The 24,132-nt window shown below is 36.1% G+C and overlaps 1 protein-coding gene across 1 annotated transcript in view; it reads left to right on the top strand.

The window, feature by feature from the left end:
* The window catches only part of LUZP2 (leucine zipper protein 2), a 205,463-nt gene that overhangs the window by 176,894 nt on the left and 4,437 nt on the right, over positions 1-24,132 (top strand). The window contains exon 10 of the mRNA XM_009334525.1: positions 16,483-16,563. Within this exon, the coding sequence (XP_009332800.1) occupies positions 16,483-16,563 (81 nt within the window). The remainder of the gene's footprint in view (positions 1-16,482; positions 16,564-24,132) is intronic.

The following is a 24,132-nucleotide window of genomic DNA, read 5'->3' as shown; positions in this document are numbered from 1 at the left end:
TCTACTATGAAGATTGGCACTATCTTGATGAAACTTGGATTTAGACTACCTTTCAATTATTCTAAATTATTTGCTATAGGAATCAGTAGGCAAAGGATCAAGAATTATGGAAAACTTTGAAAAGTAGGGATGTCAAGACTTAAGCTCTTCTAATTATAGTCCTATTTTCATTTTCTTTTTTAATTTCAGATTTTATAATGACAACTACCTGCTTAGTATTTCACCAATCACTTTATGCAAAGGGTCCTAGGAGTACTGGGTGATTACATGTATTTTGTAGAATGGCTTTACAAACACTTTGTATTTATGGGAATAAACTAAACATCTCAGATATTTATAATTTGTCAGAAAATACACTTACCCTTCAGAACAGAAGTGCTATAAGCTACAGATAATGGCATTTGTCATGGCCAAATTTATGTACAAGTACTACTGTGCTGTTTATTTAGGCATCATAATACTAACATGACCGTGTAACAGTCAGTTTGGAAATCCGTGATGGCATTCTAGCAGGAGTGCATTTTCTGCAGTTTTAGTACCCTTCAAATAGTGAGTAGAAGGGGACTGAAATGTGTAATTCTTAGTACGCTGGCATAACTGTAGAGAATAGTAAGGCGCTTACAATTTTTATTTTTCTCTTCATAAATTTATGTTTGCGTTACAGTAATAAAGTACAAACAATAACCCCAGCTGTCTTTAATTTAGTTGTCCTGAGCATCCGGAGCAGTCCAGCTTCAGCTGATAGAATGGACACCAGAAACAGCTGAGGAAGGAGAACTAGCAGCCTAGCTGGTTTAAAGCGAACTCTGTCTAGCCCCAGCGACATGCCGCCCAGTCTTTTCTGATTCTCCTTGCTCTGTCGGCAGATTCTGCGGCCTTTGCTGTTTGTTGGCTTTTTGTTTGGTTGGTTTTTTTAAGGACTGTTTTAGATTTTTCCAGTAGTTAGTTACTTAAGTAGAAAAGCTCTCAACAGGAATGTAGATGAATGTTTGTGGTATCAGCAGACCTGTGAGGGACATATGGCCCCATTTGCCAGGAACAGGTGATAAACTATGCTTGTAAGTACAAGTAAATAGCTGACAGGCAATAAAGGGATGAATTCCTTTTAGATAGCTTCCTTATATTTTAATTAAACAGTGCAATAAAAAATTTGATACATTTCTAAAATGCACGTTCTTTGATACAAGCAGACATGTATCAAGCAGACCTGGGAGTTATAATGCAAAAAACAACAGTAGAAAAACTTTTTCCTCTATTTCCCCCCGCTATATTTGCCATCGCTTCCTCCGTCCCTGGTATTGCCAACACTGTTGTTAGTGCTTCTACTCTCTTTAAAGAACTCAGATAAAAATACAGCTGCAAAGTGCATTTCCAACCTCTACACCCATGCCCATCTCTAAATATCTGTGGAGTACTTAAAAGATTTTTGCCTAATAACTTTATTTCCTTTACTCCATTTTACGGTCAGGTTACTTTAAGTGCCTGAAGTATGGTCTCATTTAATTATCTGAACTTTTTATTTATGACCTCTCCTATACTGTATCTCCTGATATGAAATCCGGAAGTATTTATCATATTTCTTTCCTGGTTATTCTTGAAAAGACAGGATTTCTACTACAATTTCTTGTCATAAATTCTGCCATGAAGGAACGTCTGTAATTGAAATATCAGCCACTAGGTTAAACTGAAATTATTTGGGCTTTGAACGGACTGTTGGTTCTTTATTTTTGTATTGCAATAGATTATTCTTGGTCCAAAGTAAAGATTGTCTATTCGAGTTACCCAGACCTGTCACCAATCAGGTACAATTAGAATGAAAATACCAATGGTTATATGTGTTTTTATACAGAGGTAAGTTTATTGCTGTATGCATTTATCTATAGTGATTTTATATTCTTTCCTCTTTTCTGATAAAATAGTCTGCCTTTCAATAACCACTGAAATTTCATAATCCATTCTTCTGTGCTTGTATACAAGCGGGTTCTTCTGTGCCTGTACAGTAAGCAACATCAGCGATTCACGCACAACACAAAGAAAATCTGTCCCACTGCCGACAACAAACTTGTTGTGAGTTTTTGGTCATAGCTTATCTGGCAGAAAAGGTTAATAAGAGGAAAATTTATTTGGTCATTGTTACTAATACTCATATTGTGAAACTGTTTTAATCGAGGAATGTTAGAGATGCCTAATCTCTGGGTCAGAATTCCATTAGCTGCTCATTTAATCCAACACAGAAGAGCAACAACCTGTGTTTGCAGATGGGATTGTGGTTGCTCATACAGGCAATTGCTCAAATTTATTCAGTTACCTGAAGAAAATCTGCATTCATATTTAGCAGATAGTCTAGTCACAACAAAAAAAGTAATAAACAGATGAACAGATTGTATTTCATCTGACACATCTCCAAATCTACTTTTCACTCAGAAGTTTTCCCATGGAGGAAGGGTATATATGGCTATTACATGTTTTTAGAAGTCCAAGTCTTGACCTTGTGCTCATTATTTACTGAGGAAACCTGTTAAAAATTGATTACAGCCCTCAAGATTTTTTTTCTTGTTGAGAACACAATTTGCGATGTTCCTTTTCCATGTACTCCACAGCCCTTTGAACGCAAGGGATTCCTTGAATGATTTCCACTAAAAACAGAAATAGTCTGACAGCATTTGGAAGCATCTTTTACACAACCAAAACTACAGGTGTGTTTAATCCACATGGAAGATTTACCTTTCTGACATTTTATTCCTTTATTTTAAAAATTCAGTGATATTTCCAGTTGTTTTAGAATAGCTACAATTGATTGGGTCTTATACTGTGGTTTGGGATAATTTTCTGATTTTAAACTCATTCTGAAGATGCATTAGAACTGCACAGTCCTTGAACATAGTCCTTGCTTGATAGCACATCTTAGAGAAACAGATTCCACCTTCTCAGCTGATTTGTATCAATATCTGTGCTGATTCTTATCAATATTCCTCTGTTTAGGTGACTGGTTATTTCTTTACTAATATTAAGGATCCGAGTCAGAATACCACATGATTCTTTCAACTCTCAAGTAATTGTGCAGGTTCAGGTCTCACTGGGAACAGAGTGGAAAAACTATTGCATTTCTGACACTGATCAGCTGAAAGTGTGGGTACAGAAGAAGCAACACTTGATTTGTCTGTACTTAAGATGACTTTATAGCTGCTGTTGTTTTCCTTTGAAAGTTTGAAAGATGTTTAGTATCTTTAGTAGCATGTCACACTCAACACTTCTTGCAGAGTTTAGCCAATTGTTTTCCATTGTTTATTCATTTTAAATTGCTGTACTATTGAATGAATACCAAAGTCACACAGGATGATACAGTGACTGTAGCATACCTTACAAATTAATAATTTACATGTTGGCATCGTCTGCTATCCAATAATTTACAGGCGCCAGAGTACAGAGAAGTACTCTGAGCAGGAGTAGTTCTAGCTCAGTACTTGGGCTAGAACTTGAGCTCAGTTGTGCAAATGTTAACCTTGAGGAAACCAACTGCCTTCCTCTCAATTTCCAGTTGTGAATGTAGTATCATAGGTTGGACCATCATGTAGTTTAGCACAGCTGTAGCTCCAAATTATGAGACATTTGAAAGAAATATGTGATTCCGTGATTCCATGGTTCATCTTCCTTCATGTTTCTGTCACGATGTGACAGAGCAGCGACCTAGAGAACTGCAAAGATAGAAAAGGTTAGTGTCTAACTCCCTCTGCAAATCACATGGGGAAAAAAAGTGGAAAACCAACATCTCAAATGCATAATTCTAAGATTACACTAGCCTCAGTAGAGTTGCATAAAACATTTCAATGTGAATTTAGAGCCAAAAATAGCAGAAACACATCAGCTAGCTTTTGTTTGAAGTAATCTACAAAACAAAGTTACTGACTTGCATAAAAATTCTGTTGAAAGGCAGTAAAGTGGTTACATAAGTGTCAAAAGCAATTAAACTTGATCAAGGTGACCCTTCATCTTCAAATAACATTGTTCCTAGAAATTTACAGTATATTCAGTGTACTGTATCACACATGCTGATCTGAGATCTCCAATCCCAACAAGCAAGCCTAAATCTCTATTAGGAAGACGTTAAAAAATCCAGCTTATCTCCAGACACATCGTTTAGAGATTAAAATGTGTATATGATTTATTGAAGAAGTTTTGGTTGTGTTTTTTTTTTTTTTTTCCTCAAAGTGCTAGGAAATCTAGAGAAATTGGAATACTGATGTGGTAGATGTCTTAGCACATAATACAAATGAAAGTCCAGACCCACCCTGCTATGCAGTATAGTACTTGTACAAATGATGTACAACCTGTGCTCTGCAGTTGGATATTTTTAATTTTTTTAACTTTTGTATATAGCATATCTCTAAAGTTTTGGTATTCCTATGCAGAATGTAAACTGCAGTTTACTTGCCATCCTGATTTATATCTGTTCCCATCTTTATATTTTAAACACATGTGAAGTCTCAGGAAGCCTAAAATGTGTTCTCTCACTTGACATGTTTAGGGCCTAAAAGAATACCTGTATTTGTTTGGAGATGGAATTATTTCTGTATATTACCACAATATAATTTTGATGGACTGCTATTTCACTTATTGTCCCTGTGTGGGGTAAGCCGTGTAAAATGGAGCATGGCCAACTGAATGAAACAAAGTTCTATTCCTATTATTTCCACTAATTAAGTGATCCTGCAGTTCGCCATGCGGCACTTCTGTTTTCTCATCTATGAAATAAGGGGCATTGTCTGCTGCAAAACACAGTAGGAGAGCTATTTTGAGCATGCTGTTTGTTATCAGGTCCACATTTTTTCATTGTTCCAAATGTCTCAATTTATGATGTGACAAGCAAGAATTAAAAATAGGGAGATGAGATGGAGAAAACTTCATGTGAATAACTCTATCTGCTGTTGTTAGTGACATACACACGCATTATCAAAATATGCTATATTTGCTCTTTTTTATTTGCTATTTGTCTCTAATGCCACTTTCTTTTTTTATATATATATTACACTGGTTGCCTTTTTCCTTATACGCTTTCTGACATCTTGTCCTTAATTTCTGGGGATGGGGGGGTGGTCTGGGTTTTTGGGGTGAGGTTTTTTTGTTTGTTTTTGTTTTTTAATGAGCAGCACTCTCCAGGTGGTGAATTTTCAGCTACCCTAAGGCTCTGATTTGCGTAGGTTAGACAGATAGTGCTCTCTATCTCTCTGTCTTTGTAATCCTTCAGCTACTCTGGCTGCTAAACTGCTTATGAGTCTGGGTTGGTCTTTGCAGGTGACAGTACAAGTAGGTAGAAAGTATAATATCCAGAAATGGAGTGACTGTTCTGGTGGTACTGAGAGGAGCTGTAGGGGATTCTGCAGTCTCAAGTTACATACTCAGGACTATTATCTTCAAGGTGCACTGGGGAAAAATATTTTAAAATCTGTTGTTTATACTTAGAAAGATCTCCTGGAAATAGAGTTCATGTAATACATTGCCAGAGAGTTACAGACAACCCTGAAAGTCATGCTGAAGTTTACTCTCTCTTTCTCGGATTTCAAATCTCAGAAATAAGATTTGAAGGTCACTTTTGTTAGTGTAAGGCAGCAAAACATAGAGATAATCTTGTCTTAAAAAAATTATTAGAAAAATATTGATATCTAAGTGCTTTGTATCAGGTTTGTAGCATAGATAATATTCCACAGAACTGATCCTCTGAGTAATTATGGGGTAGGAAAAGTAGATATAGCTTTTTACTATGTCCAAACCCAGTTATTTCTAAAGTTGCCCCCAATTCTTTTGCTTGACTTAGAGAAACAACAAATTAAAACTTTATAATTGAAATACAAATGATTACAGATACGGATGCCAGAAGTCTGTTACTAAGTCCTTTAACAGCACAGTTATTCAAGAAAGTCTTAATGTGCTACGTGGGAAATCCAGTCATATTTCTAGGCCAACGACGCAGAGCCTTCAGTAATAAAATATAATTCTTTCCATGGCCATTTTAGAGGTTATTCTACTTTTCCTTTTATCTAAGAAATATAGGTTTAGGTGTACTGGGTGCAATAAAGTGCCTTGAAAGCAGTTTAGCAATGATATTTTTATGCTCTTAAATACATCCAACGACATATACACGCCTATGTGATATAAATAAAGGTTTTAGGATCCACTTGTCTTGAGATATTTATGCAAAGTCTGCCTGTGAACCTTAACAACACACTATCAGATGAATTATAAAAATGTCTGCAGCATAACTTTACGGTAACCCAGTGACCTAACTGTAGTGCCATGAGATCTGAACTCAGGACTGAAATCCTGTAGTACTACACAAACATTTTCTTTAAAATCTGTGACAGAATAGGAAATTAATCTAAGGGAAATCTCAGAACAGAAAGGTCATAGAAAAAGGCTGCATTAAAAAAAACAGAGGCAAGGGATGTCTTATAGGAATCCCACCCTTTTTTGTAAGGCACTGAGCCTGCTCGGCTTCCACTGAAATCGCTATGGTGGTGCCTAGGAGTTTGCAGGACCAAACCCCTAACGTGTTATCAACAGCTTTCCCACAGCAGTCAGCTGTCCTCAAAATAGGTAATATGTATGCAGCTCACACTCCACTACATCATTAGAGGCAGCACTAGCCTTCAGAAAATGTTTGTATCATTAGCTCAGCTGACTTCAAAGAAAGCAAATTGTATAGCAATAGAGCATTTCTCTTGCCTACAAAATCAGGATTAACAAAAGCTACACCTACAGATGGAGTAGAAGAGATCTAATAGGACTTGTTAAATTTCTGAACTGGATTATATGAAATGTAATTTAGTTTTTGTTCTTTAAGTCACAAATTTTCATATATTGGTACGTATTCATAAAGTAGGAGACGTTTTTCAAAAGATATTTTTCTCCTCTTTACATATCAGCCAAATGATTAAAGTGAGACAGAAGCTGTAGACAGTTGTGGGAACACCTACCCGGTTACAAAAAAATCCCAACAGATAATCATGTAAAGCAAATATTTTACCAATTCCACTGGCTTCTCTTATGGAATGCAGTGTCACTTGCTGATGATAATACTGAAATCTTGTATTGCTTTTTAATGACAACATGTAATTTCCATTTCCATGGGCTCATTTTACAGATTCTTACATATATACAAATTTTAGCTTGGTATTTATGATAGCATACTTTGTTTAAGTTTGTTATATGAATAACAAGTTTGGATATTTTTAGCAAAGAAAGACCTGTTTGGTTTTGGCAGAATGGAAGCCAAGTGTCTTTTAAATTCACTTTGCAATTATGTCCTCTACTAAAATAGAGCGGGTAAACAATAGGCTGAATTACTACAGGTAATAAATGAAAAATTATGTAGACTCATGATGCTAAATACGTTGCATTTTTCATTCGATTAGCATAAAATTACTGGGCACAGGTGTTTTTGTAATTGGGACTCATTTGGAAAATGTTAGCGTTCAGTGACCCTCAAAGTTGAATATCTGGGTTTTGTGGTGGTGTTATGATGCAGTGCCATTTCGAGCAATGTCAGAATGTAATCTGTCCTCACATTTCAATAGTTTTTCTTACATTACAGAAGACTTCCATATGTATTTAGCTGCAGATCTCAGTTCTGTTATCTGCAGAAAATTACAAATGTCTTTTTTATTAAGAATCTTTCTTGTAACTGCACAAGTTCTCATCACCCAAAAGGATGTGGCAGTAGGAGTATTGCCCTGTACACAGAACGTGCTTGAATATCCTCCATAGTAAACTATTAATAAATTTCAGACTTATACAGGTTAGTTTTCTTATCACTGGAATCAAGCTGCGCTTTAAATGATTTTTTTTTTTTGTTTAGTTTGGTTTTAAGTCATAAGGAGGCACACTGAAAAAAATGCAAGCTAGAAAAATCTGGCAGCCAGAATGATCTTATAGAGCAAGTTTAGCTTGTCAGAATGTACCCAAAATGAAATTTTTCTGGGTTGTTATTAGGTCTTACATAGATCTAATGGGAGTGATTAAAGATTTTTGTGGCTGTAAAAGCCTTAAGGAAATGATTAGTTCTAGACTTTGGGCTGTTCTTCAGCTGGCTGTGATTTTCTTCACCCTATTAATATGAAAGAGAAGTAAAATTAGTCTAAGCATAAGCTGTTTAGGACCAACAATGTTTTATGGGGGAGGTGGTATATGGAGGTATTCACAGCTTTAGAGATAGTAACAGTTGTAAACTGCAATACATCATTTTATTGAAGGTTAAAATACCTTTATTGTTTTAACTTTCTTTCTAATTTTTTTCATACAAAAGATTCTGGTAATAGAAGAGTGAAGCATAAAATGAGAACATAGAATTGGTACAGTGAACCAGTAAAGACTAAAAAAGTTGTGGACAATCAAATAGCTTTTAATGCTCTGCTCTCAGACCATTAAAATTACACATTTATACAAACTCAGAAAGTATTGGTGTCAATCCTGTTGTTCCACCCTCTGCAAAGAGGGAAGTAGAATTGTCATTCTTTTCTCTGCTTTATTTCTGTTTAGAACACTTGATAGCCTCGGCATTATAAACATTTACTTTGGAAACTACTGCATAGGCTATTCAAAACACACAACTTCAGAATGGAAAAAGTGTTTCACAGTCAATAATTTATTTGATTAATTTTTCTGTTTTTTTCTGTAAGCCATCGTGAGCCATCTACAAGTAGTTTTTTTTCTTGCTACTATTATTACTAGGAAATATTCTAAGACAATAAGGGCCATTCAACTCCTGTTAAAAATAATAAAAAAACCCCAACACCGGGAAGTTGCTTCATTACTGTCCTTTGCGCGAGTGAATGCCTACTCTGTTAACCGCAGAGTATTTGAAAATATAAAATTTCTACTGTAAAAAAAAAAAACCAAGCCCAACACAAAAGAATAATGCACACTCTAGAGAACTTGCAGTGACCTTCAAATCTAAACATCGGCAAGTGTAATAACAGTTTGTTCAACATTAACTGTGTCTTCTGGAAGAAAACATAGGAAAATACATACAAAAAAGAAGGAAGGCATCACCTTCTCTAACTCTCATGAAATTGTCACCTTGTGGGACTTATACAATGATCAGATTGGTTTTTCCTTAAATACTGGAAACATACTTTCAATATCATAGTTTATTGAATTTTCTTTTTATCTTGTCAGTTAGGAAGAATAAGAACCAGGACATTAGCATGACCTGATTAAAAAATGAATTTTGTAATTAGACTGGTGATATTTAATCTCCATCTTGTGCTCTCTCTTTCTTCTCTCACACTTGTGCACACACACATAGATACACGTGCAATTATATCTAATATATTATTTATATCCAGATCATATATCATGCTATATATTGGATATTATAAATGATATATAATTATATATGCACGCACTAAGCACTACTTAGAACTACTTAGATTCTTTTATGGTGGTCATTATTGATTAAAATATAATTTGGACTGTAAATGTTTAGCCTCACTAGGTTCCAAAATTGTGTGAAATATGGGATTCTCTTTAGTGTTTCATTTTCCTGAACAGCCTAGCTAACAGCTGACTCCAATAATTTTAGTTTTTCATTGTCTCATGTTTCATACAAACATATGCATGTCTGCTATGTGACAAGGAGATGGTGATGTTTTGTCCTCAGCTTAATGTAGAATATTATTTATGGGTTTCACAAGGTCAGTACAAGGAAAAGTATTTCTAAGTTTTGTTTTAAGTTAATTTAGGTAATTTTATCTCTCTCTTTTGTCTAATCTTACCAAAGTTTTGTTTTGTTTACTTTTGTTTAATCTTTTCAAAGCATGTGACTTAGATATCCTCTGTCTTGTCTGCAGTTAAATATAAGTAAATACCTCTTTTTGACTCTGTGTTGAAAACTGAGGTACAATGAAGCATCACAGAGTTGCTTTTACTGATCCTGAGAAAACTGATTGCGTCTATTTTCATGAGGGTTTGTCCCCCCTCAACTGCATGGAAATATAAATAAGAAACTGCAGTTACAAGGAAGTGAGGCAACTGAAAATGTTGGTTTAAGGTTCTACTAGAAAATGTATTTAAATTATCTGAAATACGCAATGCTTTCAAAATAAGCTGTATTAGAAAAAAACCAGCAGAATTCAGATCACAATGATAAACTGATGTGGCTTCTTTTTGTTTGTGCATAGCTAGGTATTTTGGGAATTGCTTTAAATTGGCATCAATTGCCTATTTAGCTGCCCTAGAATAGTCCTCCAGCTATTTCTGTAGAAGGGCACTGCTCTTCCCGCAAGTCCTACTGCCTCTACCAGCCCCTTGCAGCTGTCTTGGAGGCATTTGGGTAACAACTTAAACACTAGATGCCTGAGCATAGTTCATGGAGTTCCACTCCATACTGTAAATGCAAATACATTTTGTTTATTACCAGAGGAAGATGACCAATTATTATTTTTGTCTTCTGTTTCTGTGCTTCTTTCTTATCTTTAAGCACATTTGTGAGTTTGTTACACATTGTGCTGGACTCCCATGGAGAGGGTTCTTTGCTCTGGTCTCTGACAGTAGAGTATCATCCTCCAGCTCTCTGGAGTTCAGGGAGCACTGTACTAGCTCTCATGTAGAAAGGATGTTCAATTCAGAGATGAGTTCCACTGGTTTGAGGTGGTTAGTAACTATTTTTTTCCCCAAGGAGATTGACTTTAACTGGAAGAATTATGTAGTAGGAAACAGTACAAACAGTGCTTGAAAACTTCAAGATATCTTCCCTAGCTCTTGACAAATGAGACTTTTTGAATTTTTTTTTTTCTTTTAGAGTAGGTTTTTTTTAAGAGAGGAAGGACACCAGAACACTTAACAAAGAAAAATTTAAAAACATTAATGTCGATATTATGTCCAACATAATATACTGCTAGGAGGCGGCTGCATGTGTAAGGGAAAATTCTGCACTCATAGTAATGTTATGAAAAGAAAGATTCAGGAAACTAACATCTAAATGTGTCATCTATCATCCCAAATGATCTATTTGAAAGAACATGTCCTTTCCCTTTGATGGATGTTCAGCCATTTGAAGTTATTGTGAATGTTAATCTGGGAGAAATTCCATTACAACCAACACAAATGCATGTGAAATGTGAAGAAAAGAAAATGTAATCTTTTGGTATCCATGTTAAAACAATTTTCACTTTTAATGGGAGTGAGGTTTTCCTAGATTCCTTGCAAAACTTCTGATTGTTGTGCTCGATGCTCAATGTTGGCATAATGTATACCAGTAAGAAGCTATTTTCCACCTTAAAGATATTGAATATAGTGCAAATAAAAAAAAAAAAATCAAGGGTAATTCTGTTTACTTAAGAAAGAGTACGTAGAAGTTTAAAGATTTGGTATATTGTAGGATTTGCAGTCCTTTGAGAAGAATTGCCCTATATAAATGTAACTCTGTAGATGTGCATTAAATAGAAATGAAAACTGAGCAATGCCTCTCCCACTTATTGTTGAATAATACTGATTGTGCAGTAGAGAAAAGCTAGTTATCTCTACTGTATACACAAATATATGTATATATGTATACAATGACCATCACTGTCAAAGAAATATATAGCGTAATTATTGTTATGAGAATTGGACTTCTCATTTATTTCTGTATGTGAGTTAAACTGTAAGTCAGGATATAATGAAATGCAATACAATGATTTCCTTTATACATAAATACTAATACATATTTATCTGTGATTTCTGTTGTGGAAAGATGCAATAGATACTCAGTTACTTTAAAATGTCTGAAATTTGTAGGGCTAGGTGAGCGAGTCAAAATTCTATCATACAATCCAAAAAGCAACTGTGAACTTCTGTAATTGCAAATGGTGCTACTCAAAAAAGAGGGGGGAAGGAAAAGGTGTCAGGATTGACACCTTTTTCTTGACCGAAATAAATATGCGAGGCATTACGTGGCAGTTGGCCTGTGTGCACGTGTGATATCCAGACAAATTCCCTGGTTTCCAGGAGCAGTCAGCGAGAACTGACTAGAAAGGAGATATTTCTGGCTCCTGCACTATGCACCTTGCCCAGAAAAGCTCTGACAACTTCATCCACCTGCTACATACAAAACTGCTCTAGTTTTTCACAGTAAGTGCTACAAATCCTTGAGCAATTTTGGATTTCCTAGGCATGACAATAAGCCATTTCCATCCCAAAGGAATAAGACATCGCCCAGAAGAATACAAACTGAGTGCGCTGAGAAGCAGGGACGACTCAGGCCTTGGTTGTTTCGTATTTGTAGCCCCTTTGCAGACCATCTGTTTAGTAACCTCACTGGAGGTAGGTGAATAGAAGCAACCCCCAACCTGAGACTGGCCTCACTCAGCCTGCCAGACGGATGTCATGAAGCGCAGCCAGGCGCAGCAGGCATGCCAAAGTCGGGCTAGCAAGTCTTTGCTGTAGGTAGTTTTTGAATGTTTGTAGATTGGGCCAGTGAAGCCTTCGGTAGCAAAAAATGTTTCTGGGCAAACTCTAATGATTTCTGCACTTAAAGTTTATCAAAAGAGGCTATGAATATGCATATCAGGACATTGCCCATCATTAGAGAAAAATCATTATGGCTGTCCTAGAACTGGGTTTGGGGTTTTTTTTTGGTCCTTAGGTATTATGAACTTGCACTCTGCCAGAAACTGCTTAGTTTGTTTGCTTACATTCAAAATGCCGTGCAATCTTCTTGTTAGGTTGGTATGAGTAACCTTAAATATTGTTTTAACATGGAAATTGAAAATCACTAGAAACCCTTAGATTAGAAAAGAGTAATCTGTGAGAGTCTAAGTAATGGGAAATAAATGTGTTGATGGAACCCATATTTGTGTTGGCAGGTCATCTGGCAAGCAGTCCTGTCAATAGCACTCTGGCATCTCACATGAACAAACTCAGACAAGAGAGAGTAAGAGTTGTGCAGTCATGCCAAAAAGCCATCAGAGAAGAAGAAAGATCTGATAAGACTATTTCTAATATAGGAAAGAATTGAACTACATATCAAAGTCAAAAGATGTTATGAAAGATGGAATTCAGTTGACCTAGCTTTGCAGTTTTATTTAGCAGTTAAGATGAGGATACTATAATAACAAGGCACACTTTGTGAAGAAAATTTGTATGATCTTAGCAATGAAAAATATATAAAGCATAACTGAAGGAAATTTCAAAGGCATGAAGCAGAATCGGGCTCTTGTCATTTATTCCAGTGCAGACTTTGGAAGAGAACTCAAAGAAATAATGAGTTTGGCTTGCTTCTGTCATAAATATTCTGGAAGTTTTGCTGCAAGCAAAGCGCACACCAGTAGAATCTAGTTTCATCTGCAAGTATCTACGTTAAATGCCTTGTAGACAATTTTGCTTATTTCAACTATCTGAAATGCAAAGCTTGGTTTTTAGTCAAGCTTGTAAGGTCTCACCAAGAAGATGCTGTAATTTCTAAATTATTTCAAAGAAAAAAGATAAAAGGGTTGACAATCCTTGAAAAAATGTTCACATGTGAAATCCTGTATTGAAAAGCTTTGAGGAAGGTTCAGAAAGCTTTAAGCAAATTGGGGAGGAGTTCAAAAACTGTTTCCAAACTATTTCACTCTGGAATTCTTGATAGCGTTTTTGTTAGGTAAGCGTCAGTCTAGTAAATAGGCTTCATTCAAATAATAACATACTCATTTTTTTATTAGGAGAGATTATTTTTAATAACAAAGGGTCTTGTTTGCAAAGTCTACCTCAAAGACTCCCACATCATCAACAAACAGATAAGCCTTCAAAAACACTAATTTTTATTTTGATTTTTTTTTTTTCATGTAAGAAGTCAGTCTTAGTCTCAAAATATTATAGATTAAAGTACCTACATAAGATGCAAGAAAGCCCTGTGGCATTCTGGCCATAAGGACAGAACTCAAATCTACAGGATCCAGCCAGGGCCTGGTGAGACATCTTCTTGCCCTCTGTTCTGCTATCCTCTGGCCGCTGCAGGAAGCGTGGTGGGGTTTTAAACTAGAACTCAAGACGTGCAGATCAATGTCAACTTAGGGTAACAATAGGAAAATAATTGGAGATGATGGTTGTGCAATAGCTGAAGCAATGCGATGTTTTTCAATTAAAACCCAGAGAGGGAGCAAAGCAGACCCGTCGCTGCTCCCTAGCTTGGCTGGTGCCTGAGCAGTGCAGCTGTGGCAAGTGATTTTTAAAGGCTGTTGCAGAATCTGGTTCTACTGGTTAAGGCAATCATATGAAAACTGAAACAGCTTGAAAAATATTATATTTTGTTTTGGGAGAGGAAAAAGGGGAAGACTTCTAGGATACAATATTACACTTGACTATTTTGAATATTAAAGAGGATGAGAATTGGAAATTTTCCTGTTTTCTGTTTTCCTAGAGGTAGGAAATGCTGTAAGCATTTGAAAATGTGACACTGGGAAAGTGTTTTCTTGATGACAGCCTCAACTAAATATCCCAAACTTCCCCTTGTTGTGTAGAAATGAGTACAACATGCTGACAAATTGGGTGTATATGCTGCATGTATAACTTGCTGAGGTACAACCTTAAGCAGGAATCAAGTTCTGAAACTTGAGGCGCTATGCAGAGACATTTATCTTCCTGAGTTAATAAGGCTTCAGGCTGGCTGATCTTCCTGGCATCTCATGTGGGTTTACTGGTTCAAGTAGTCAAGAAATGAGGTGAATGTATGTACTGTCATTCACTGTACATATGCCTCTCTTATTCAATGGGAAGAAATTCAAGTTTGCAAAACTGTAATAATTCTTTCAGTCCAAACAGGCAAATCACTCAATACAGGTATGAAATGACATACATTATTTAACAAAGCTATTATTTATATTGATCTTTTTAATCCGTTCACCTTCTCATAAGTTTTTCTAGTAGTCAATTGCTCTATAAAACTAACAATTCCTCACTGAAGAGCTGTTAAACAGAGACTATATTGCAAATAGTAACCAGCCAGGTTTGTTTTCTCCTGTTCTCCATAATTTTTGAAAACTTTATACTCATTAGTAATTCAATGCATGAGGAAAGGACACTTCAAGCTTTCAAAACTGGTGTCTGAAGTTCTAACATTTCTTTGCAGAGAATTTAGTTTGATTTTTTCCCTGTCCTCATTCCCCTGAAGAGTTTCAAGATGTCTTGCAGACAATTTGATGGAAGCCAAATCCCTAAGGATAGTTACAAACTCTTCGTGATCTGAAACTTATAACAAAAAGAGGGGCTCATCAATGCTGTTTTTTAAATTTGATTATTTTCTGGGAATATATTGTATCAGAGTAAGACTAATTCATTACATTTTGATTTGTTTTTTTTGTTTTTGGTGGTTTGGGGGGGAGGGGTTGCAAAGGTATATTTTGGAAACACTTATAAATCTTACGTAATTTACATTCCTTCCATGAATTTCAGTGGAGTTTGAATTAGACATTGGAAGATGAATGCTTTTTAAACAAATAATTCTGCAGAACTAAGAATAACACGGTGGTCATAATGATCACCTCATGACTATCAGTAAATTATGGTGCATCCAGCTGTTTTAGTTATTTTATGTCTCAGTAGAGTATGCAGTTGTGGTGTACAGGCAATGATACATGTATCAGGATATCGTTAATTTAGTAATACATTTTCCAGACTTTATGGATAATTTCTTTTTGAAATAATTCCTTGTCATGTTAGGCCACAAAATTGTGAAGTTATCAAGCTAAATTAAAAAATACTGAGGTATAAATACAGTGCAAGCTCTTTCTAAGAAAAGCAGTGCATATTCTTCCTGGTCGTGTCTCTTTGAATCTTAGAGGTTGCAGGCAATATGGAAAAACATGCCTAAAACGGCCAATATTTCAGTGGAAGGAAATTCACTGCTTATGTAAAGCGATAGCCTGGATTGTAGAGTAACTGCCCCATATAGCAATCCATTTTGAGTGTAAGGAGGTAAGTGAAAGGCATGAAATGGAACACATTTTGCCAGCTCGCAATGACATGAGGTCCCAGCAGGGAGAGACTGTAGACAGCTGAAGTAAGCTAAAGCAGTTCATAAACAGCTTCAACTCAGGGCCTAAGTCTTTCCCAGAATCCACAAGAGTCAGAGAAATATGAGTTTTGAAAATGCTTTTTTCCCTCCTTTACTCCCCCCATCCAAATGTTTGCACAAAAGAAAATACAGTTTAATTTGTACTTCATTTGATTTTGCTTAACATACAAAAAATATACCATCAAGTCACTTTTGTGTGGTCGCTTTTCAGGTAGAAAGTCTTGATTACTTATATGGAAGTAATCCTTTACAGGGGAGTGCTTTAATGAGAATGGCTATTAAAACATTCCCTTTACAAAATTTGCTGAAAATATAGTGTATAAAGTAGTTAACAGTTTGCAATATCTGACCTCTTGGTTTCTTTTCAATATCCTGATTTTTCAAATGTGACTTTTCTGAAATTTTATCTATATTAACTGTTTATTTTATTTTATTTTTTTATTTCCCATGTCCAGCGAAATGCCTCGGCAGAGAATCTTCACGTGGCCTCAAGAAAGGAAGAAAATCAGAGCATCCAGGAGTGCGATTCTCAAGATGTAAGCTTAGCTCACCTAGATGTAAGCGTAGCTCACCTAGAAATCAGTGTCTAATCTAGGTTGTATGAAAACACTAATGCTGTAGGTGATTATCAATGTGACTTACTTTTCCTAGTCAAGCTGGCACATATATTTTACAAGCCAGCTATATTCTGCGTTAAAGTGCTGAGGAGCAAATGCTTTTTGCTGTCAAACTATGCAGGTATACTCTCTGGGTTTCTTTTAAAGACTACTTAATGGAACTTGTAGAGCTGTTGTGGGAAGAAGAGCAGTGGAAAAGATATGATTTGATGTTTAACCATTTCAAGAATTGGTTTGTTCCTGGTTGAAGAGCTGCTGCATTACAGCAACGTGCAGAACCTTGTTTACATGAGGTTTCCACTAATAATCAGGCACAGCTGTCACAGATGCTTCATTTGATAAAACCTTCGGGGAGCTGTAAGAGGTGACAGTGTAATAGTTGAAAATATGTAATCTCGTCCACTGCCAGTCTAGGAAAGCTGCAAGCTGTGTTTTTCTTATGACACGTCTGACAGAAAGCTAAATCTGCTTTTTTTACTGAGGCAAAACTCTCATACAGACAGCATGGTGGGAGCTGTTAACAGAAATCCCAAATACATGTATTATGGCTGCAATTATAATGATACAAATAAAACAGGAAAACCCAGAAAGAATGAGAGAGAAAATTTGCTGAGAAAGTGTTTCGTCTGCTCAATAGTCCAGAAAGTATAGTACTACCTTGACTAATTTGCAGGTGAAATATAGAAGACAGCAGGAAAAAGCCTGTCAGAACGGCTCTTGAATGCACTACTGAACACATTACCTACCTCCAAATATAACAAACTCCTGTGGAGGTAACTGGGTAGCTTGCTGGTAGCGATCATAGCAATGTGTAGCAATGTGAAGAAAAGTTTGGAAGACAAATCTTAGATAGTTCAGTATCCAACAAATTATAAAAAGCTGTATATATTATCCATTTATTACAAATATGTCACAAGTTTATTCAATTATAAGTGACTTCCCCTCTGCCGCATCCTCTAGAGGGGGGCAGAGACAAGGAGAAATTGTGTATCCAGGGGAAGAGTGCATAATTTGCTGTTGCACCTTTCTTAATGTCTAAAGAGGAAGGAAATTTAATTTCTTATTACTAAAAATTGAAGAAGGAGAAGAAAGAATAAGATGTAAAATTCTGAAGTCAGGGTGAACTCCATTTAGATTATGACTAGAGGTTGGTTACCACCTGGGAAAGTTATGGAAAGTTTGATGGAATATAGGTTACTTTAGGTAGAGGCTGAATTTATTTAGGCTGAATATTTGTGGAAAGAGGTTCAAGCAGCTATTTTTTACAGAATTGAATACACTAAAGCAGAGAGAAAAAATAAGTTGTTAATGCATTTCGCAAATCAAGAGAGTATTTAATTTCTGTATCAAGTAATGCAATGAAAGACACCTAAAAGGTGCACTTTTCCATAAAATCAAGGATTCACTTAGTTTGATTAGGCGGTGGTGGTGGCGGCTTTTTGTGCTTCTAGCCACTAGTATTTTTAGCCATTTAGTCAGCATGGTATGCTGCTTGGTATGAAATTTGTCTGAGAAGGCAGAAGATGACTACAACTGGAGTTAGAAGTCTTGAGGAGTCGAACTATTTTTCATGATTCAAGTTAAATTAAAATCTAACCCTATTCCCTGCCTTCGTCTAAGTAGCATTCTAATTCAAAGAAAAAGAAATTAGGCTATATACCTAAATTTGAGTAATAGGATTAAGTTTTATATAATTTAATCTCTCAATTATCATATTTTAAGACCAATTCTATATTCTATGAGACTTGCATTTCCTTTAAATTTTAAAACTTTAAGGTTTGTTAAGTCTGTATTTGACAAAACCTCCTATATGGAGGAAAAAGTAGTAAAATTAGAGAAAACATACCATAGGCGTATTCAAATTCACTGTGCCTTGCTAGATAATGTTCCTTATTGGAAAATTAAGCAGGCAATAGTTTTATCACTCTTATTTTTAAACATGTTGCTGCTATAAATTCTTTTTCCAACTGAAAAATGGGTATTATGTAATATTCATAGTTCCATTCTGTTCACATTTTAAAAAATCAATCTAGGATTCACACTAATAGACAAAGATTTCACTGTGCTGTGCTTGCAGTGTCTGTTGAAGGAATGGCTTTGAGAGCCAAGTTACAAAAAAGATTGTTAGGACAGCCACACCTCCAAGCAAGGAAGCCATAAACAGTGTGGTATTTATCCCAGTCAGAAACAGAATCTCCAGTGTAATTTGAAAACTTACAGATACAGGAAGACATGTTCTCTTTATATTAAGTGGGACTTTTAAGGTATATCTTTTTTTATTTATTTCCATGTTCCACTGGAAATAATTGTTCGGTTTGCTTTTTTGTTAAAAACAATCGATTGGTATGATTCAAAGACAATTCCAGGAGTTAGTTCTTTGTGCAGGTAGCTGTAAAGCAATATGCAGCCAGGAGCTATTCTGAAGAGCAGCAACCTGCATAGTGCAGCAGCGTGGCCTCTGGCATGCAGGACAAACTGCAACAGTCTGGTCCTAAAAGTGAAAGAGTAGATCGACGAATACAGCTCAGGTAGTACACAATATACATAACATTTTAGAGTAATACAAATTGTGGCTGCACTCAAAGTACTGGATTTTCTTGCCAGAGTGGCATTAAATAATTCTTTTCTCAGAGAATTTTCTCCCTTTCTGTGCTACCACCCCCACACTGACCCGTGAAGTTTTATGAGAAATCCATCCGCGCTCGCAGGATTCCACACGAGTTTTTGACAATGGTTCATTTGGAGCCTGTCATGGGAGAACAAAACATCCCAGTTTGTCAGAATCCCCTGATTTCACTTCAAATACCACAAAAACTTCAATTATGAAAATGGGAAGGTTGTCTTGTAAACTTGAGGATTGATTATAGAAAGGCAGTAAACTTTTCAAAGAGAACTAAAGCATTAAAATATATTTTTCACAAACTGTTCCAACTATTTAACAAGTCGAAGGACCTACCCTGCCCACTTTTTGTCCTGTGGGTTGCTCACAGTGATGAGTAAAGTAATTTTCCTGGTTGTTGTTTAAGTTGAAACTTTTTCTCTTTCTCTTACACGCACTGTCCATCTGAACATGGACTGCATGGGACGTAATAACAGTGCAGATGATGACATTGGGCTAGCAACCTCTTCCCACCTTTCATTATTATTTTTTATATCTTATGTTAACAGATATATATTTTTTTTAGAGACAAGGAAGAATTCAAATTTTCATCTTCTATTTCTTGCTCTTTGTCCTTGTAGAGTCTTCTCTGATAAATAAAAGTGATAGTGCTTTTATTTACTGCCTTAATTTCCTGCAGTAAACAAACACCACATGTTCATTAATCATTCAGTGACAAAGGACACTGAGTATTGGAGCAAAACTTGTACATGTTTCTAAGCAACCACAGCATTTTGCTTCATTTTCCTCTATCAGTTTCAATTGCAGAGCTTTGATCACATTGTACTCTCCCATTGCTTTCTCAAGGGAGTAATGAGAGAAGAAAAGAAATCATCATTATAACAAAATTTCAACCTGATAAAATTCTTAAAGTGAATTCAGTAATTCTGTTCCCTGAATGAGGACTATGGAGGTCATAAGAAGTGACATCATCTTAGTTTAACCATCTACTCAGTACACTGTGCTCTAAAATAGGAGAAGGATATGAAAAACTGCAGAGGTGTCTTACGAAAACATATATGCACACTTCACATACATCTTGCTCCGTACCTTTCTTCTAAACAATGAGGGTCAAAGGAGATTGAAATACAGATCTGTAATAAATTCATGAGCAAATCTGATAAAACATGTCCTTGAATAAACTGTGGACCTAACTTGGCTGATGATGACTAAGATACCTAGTTTGTCAGTTGACCTAACCATACCATCCTTTTCTCCCGTACCTGGCTTAGTTTTTTCAGAACTAGCTCAGTACTTTCTCCTCCATCGTACTCTACAAACATCCTGCATATCTGCTTTAGTGCCCATTGAAGCCAAAAGGAGGTCTGTAGTGACGCGAAGGAATGCTGAAGCTGCAATGTTTGGTCTACTAAGTCTGTATGATACCCTTCAGCAGCAGCGGAATTAGTTTTTAACTGTAAAAGCTGGATATAATAGCACTTATCTAAACTTCTTGATTTCCTGTCCACTTGTGATATGTTGGATGATTATTTGAGCAATAAAGCCAGTTCTTCTTTGCTGTGTTGATGCAGTGGAATCTAGTTACAGCCGTTTGCAGATCAAATTGCGTAGTTTGATAACCAAGGGACATGCTGAATTTTAACTGGCTTTTTAAAAATTCTTTTAAAATGAAGATGCATACTTGGCTGATCCGCCTTTGCAATTTATACATCCAGCTGTGAACCTCTCCAGCTCTGCTGTATAATTCACTAGGTGAACTGAACACCGTAACTTCTGAAATTTTGCATGCTTTACTGATCAAGCTGCATATTTTATAACCAGAGTTTCACACAAAGATACTTTGTTAATCAAACTGCACACTAAACTGATAAAGGCAGCACAGTATTTCAAGACTTATGCCCCACCTCAATTTTCCTATCTTGTTAAATTTCTCACTGTTCTAGATATTTTTTTCCTCTTGTATACATTTTGTAAAATGTATTGCTTAAGGCAAAATACACTTGTTCTATGAAAATTTTCTTTTACTAACACAAATAGATTGTTAATGTATTTCTTAAAGTTTATGTAGAGCAAGTAACAAGCATTCAGCATCAGTAAATTTGGTCTGTTTCTCTACCATGTAAAAGAAAATAATAATAAGACTTCTGTTGTGCTTAGTCATAAAAATTGTGAATGTTGGCCAAACTAAATTTTAAGGAGATGTTAAGAAGAAACTATGTAATTTGAAAGGAGTTAATAACAGTGAAAACAGTGAAATGGCATGGCCAACTATCAAACACACCTGAATAAATGTTTCCAGAATTTCTTTTTCCTGAAGTTTTTTCCTTGGGAAAGGTTTAGCTTTCACTACTTGGAATTCTGACTGCTATGTGTTAGAGCTTTTAAAGTTGAGTGTTCAAACATTAGATCCTTCTTGATGTTTTATGATAAAAATACAGCATATGTAATTTAATGAATATAATGCTTGTCTTATGCCCATAATTACAAAATGCCTGACAGACATACTGGAAATATCAGTGAGAGCAACTTAATGGCAAGGTAAAGAATGTTTCCACACATAAATTACAGAGATTATTCTGTAAAATTAATTCATTCATGGGTGAAATTCTGGGATCTGTCACTAATGGTTAGATACAACACATTATTATAGTTTTTATTGAAATAAGGAAATATTAGGGAAGGGGAAAAAAGAGAGAAGGCAGGACTCTAAGCTTTGGAGAAATCCATCTTTCTGTCTTGTTCCACTGCTCTGAGTCATAAAACTACTTCAAGGACTAGTCATCATTTACTTAATAACCATGTACTTGGATAAATAATGGCTGTGATTATAAGTATTGAAGGTTTGCTTCCTGAATCTCGAAAAAGGGGGTTGCTTGTGTGGGCACATGTTAATGAAGCTAGGATGAAATGTACTTGATGGAGAAGTCTTTAGGAACTGAAGAAAATATCTGTAGCAGAATCCCTCTTATCTTTGATGAATCTGTAAATGTGATGGTTGCAGTTAAAGCTTTAATGTATGTTAAGCTTTGCTGGGTGAGGAAAACAATGAAATAGTCCGAATGCGCCTTCCAACCTGGTGAGGTAAGCATTGTTTGTAGCCAATGAATAGAGCAAATACTAATTGAATCTCCAAAACATCATTTTGAAGTATAACAAGAAATTGGAGAATTGAGAATTTAGTGTAAAAATCCATTTAGCTTGCATTGTGTTTTAAATGCCCGTACATGACATGGGCTTTTTGTGAAATACTTGGAATTACAGGAGTGCATTAATATAGGGAACATGGGGATTGTGCTTCTGAATGAGACCGGGAGTTAATCTACCATCCCCGCTCCCTTTGAAACTGCCAACCTCAGGCTCCTTAAAGGAAAGCAGAAGAAAGCACGGAACATAGTTAAGGATAAACTGCCCGTTTTGTTCTAAATGCCAATGGCAGGGAATAAACTTAGGTAATCAAGTTGCAATTTGAGAATATTATTAGCTTTTTTGCTGTCAGTTTCATAAATGCAAAACAGTATGCTGAATTTTTTTATAATCTTGTATGAAAAGTTCACTATAAGACATCTTTTCACCATGCCAACAATAATTTGCACTTTTTAAAATGCTGTAAGATTTTGGTCACCCAGTGTTTTTCAGCTAGATCAGAGCATATGTGTTGAATTATCTTCTCCTTACTTTATAGCTTCCCAGGTATTTAGTCTTGTCCACCTCTGTGATGTCCTCTGCCTTTTGATTTGTATTCTTTATCCACCTGTCACTTCAGGCACAAACAAGAAAATAACTGACATTATTAAGTTGTATTATTATGTTGACCCTAGAGCCACATACTACGCTTCTGGATTCCCAGAAAGACATTAGCTAAGGGATAAAAGGCAATCATCTAGATACATGTGCCTTCATTTTCCCTGGGGTATTAGAAATTTTTCTTTTTTTATTTTTTAATTTTTGGTATGTATCTTAAGAGCCTGGCTGAACTTCTCTGGAAGCACTAAGAAGGGGGACAGGCAAAAAATTATTCCATACTTATTCCAAACTTTAAATCATTACACTGAGGTTGAGTTATGAGACTGCATTGCCTGCTGAGTTGCCTGGGACTTCTTCAGATGGTGACAGAACAGTAGTGCCTGTTCCCTGCCCTCCCATGAAGCCAGCACAGATTTAAAACTTACCTGTGACCAGTAGAGATTATGTGCAGACAAAATTCTTTTGTCCTCTGTGCGATGTTCCCACTCCTCTCCATATAGCTTTCTGCACAACAGCAGGGGAAACAGTCCGTATTGTCAAATGGCATGTTACACTTGGCATGAAAACCAGAGCATCCTTGAAGTATTGCTGACAAGATTTGAAATTACAACCTGCTTTGTTATGATGGTACAAGAGGAGTCAATGGAGTTGCATTAAACTAACAGGACTGACTTGAGACATTTTTTTCTGGGACTTACTGCCTTTTTTTTTTTTTTTTTTTTTGACCTTTTGGATGTTTTTAGTCTTTTGTTATAGTCCTAGCATTTTATTAGCTTTTCTAGTACTAATGTCTTTAAAAAAATGTTCATTCTTTGGAAAAAAAAGCAATTGATCTTCTCTGAGAGAAATGGGGAAAGCTGCTTTTTGCCCAGGTATATGTATCTCTCTGTACAAGCACACGTTGAGGGGCGTATCGTTTTGTGCCGGGCTTCCTCCTCCCTGGTGGCGCAAGGAGTGAAGACGGTGGGTTACGAGGGGTAAGGGTGTGCTCTGCTCTATTCCGTGGCGTTAGAGGGTTTATGCGTGAGCTGGAAATGTAAGTGTCCTGCATAGAGGCTTTCACAGTTGGCATCTTCCCGTTCCTCTCCCCTTCCTCATCCTCATGTCTCCAAACAGGGCAGCAG

Source organism: Pygoscelis adeliae, unplaced genomic scaffold, assembly GCF_000699105.1.
Source record: "Pygoscelis adeliae isolate BGI_AS28 unplaced genomic scaffold, ASM69910v1 Scaffold171, whole genome shotgun sequence".
Taxonomy (NCBI): Eukaryota; Metazoa; Chordata; class Aves; order Sphenisciformes; family Spheniscidae; genus Pygoscelis; species Pygoscelis adeliae.
Note: the sequence above shows the minus strand (reverse complement) of the source record. Positions and strands in the feature narration are given on the sequence as shown.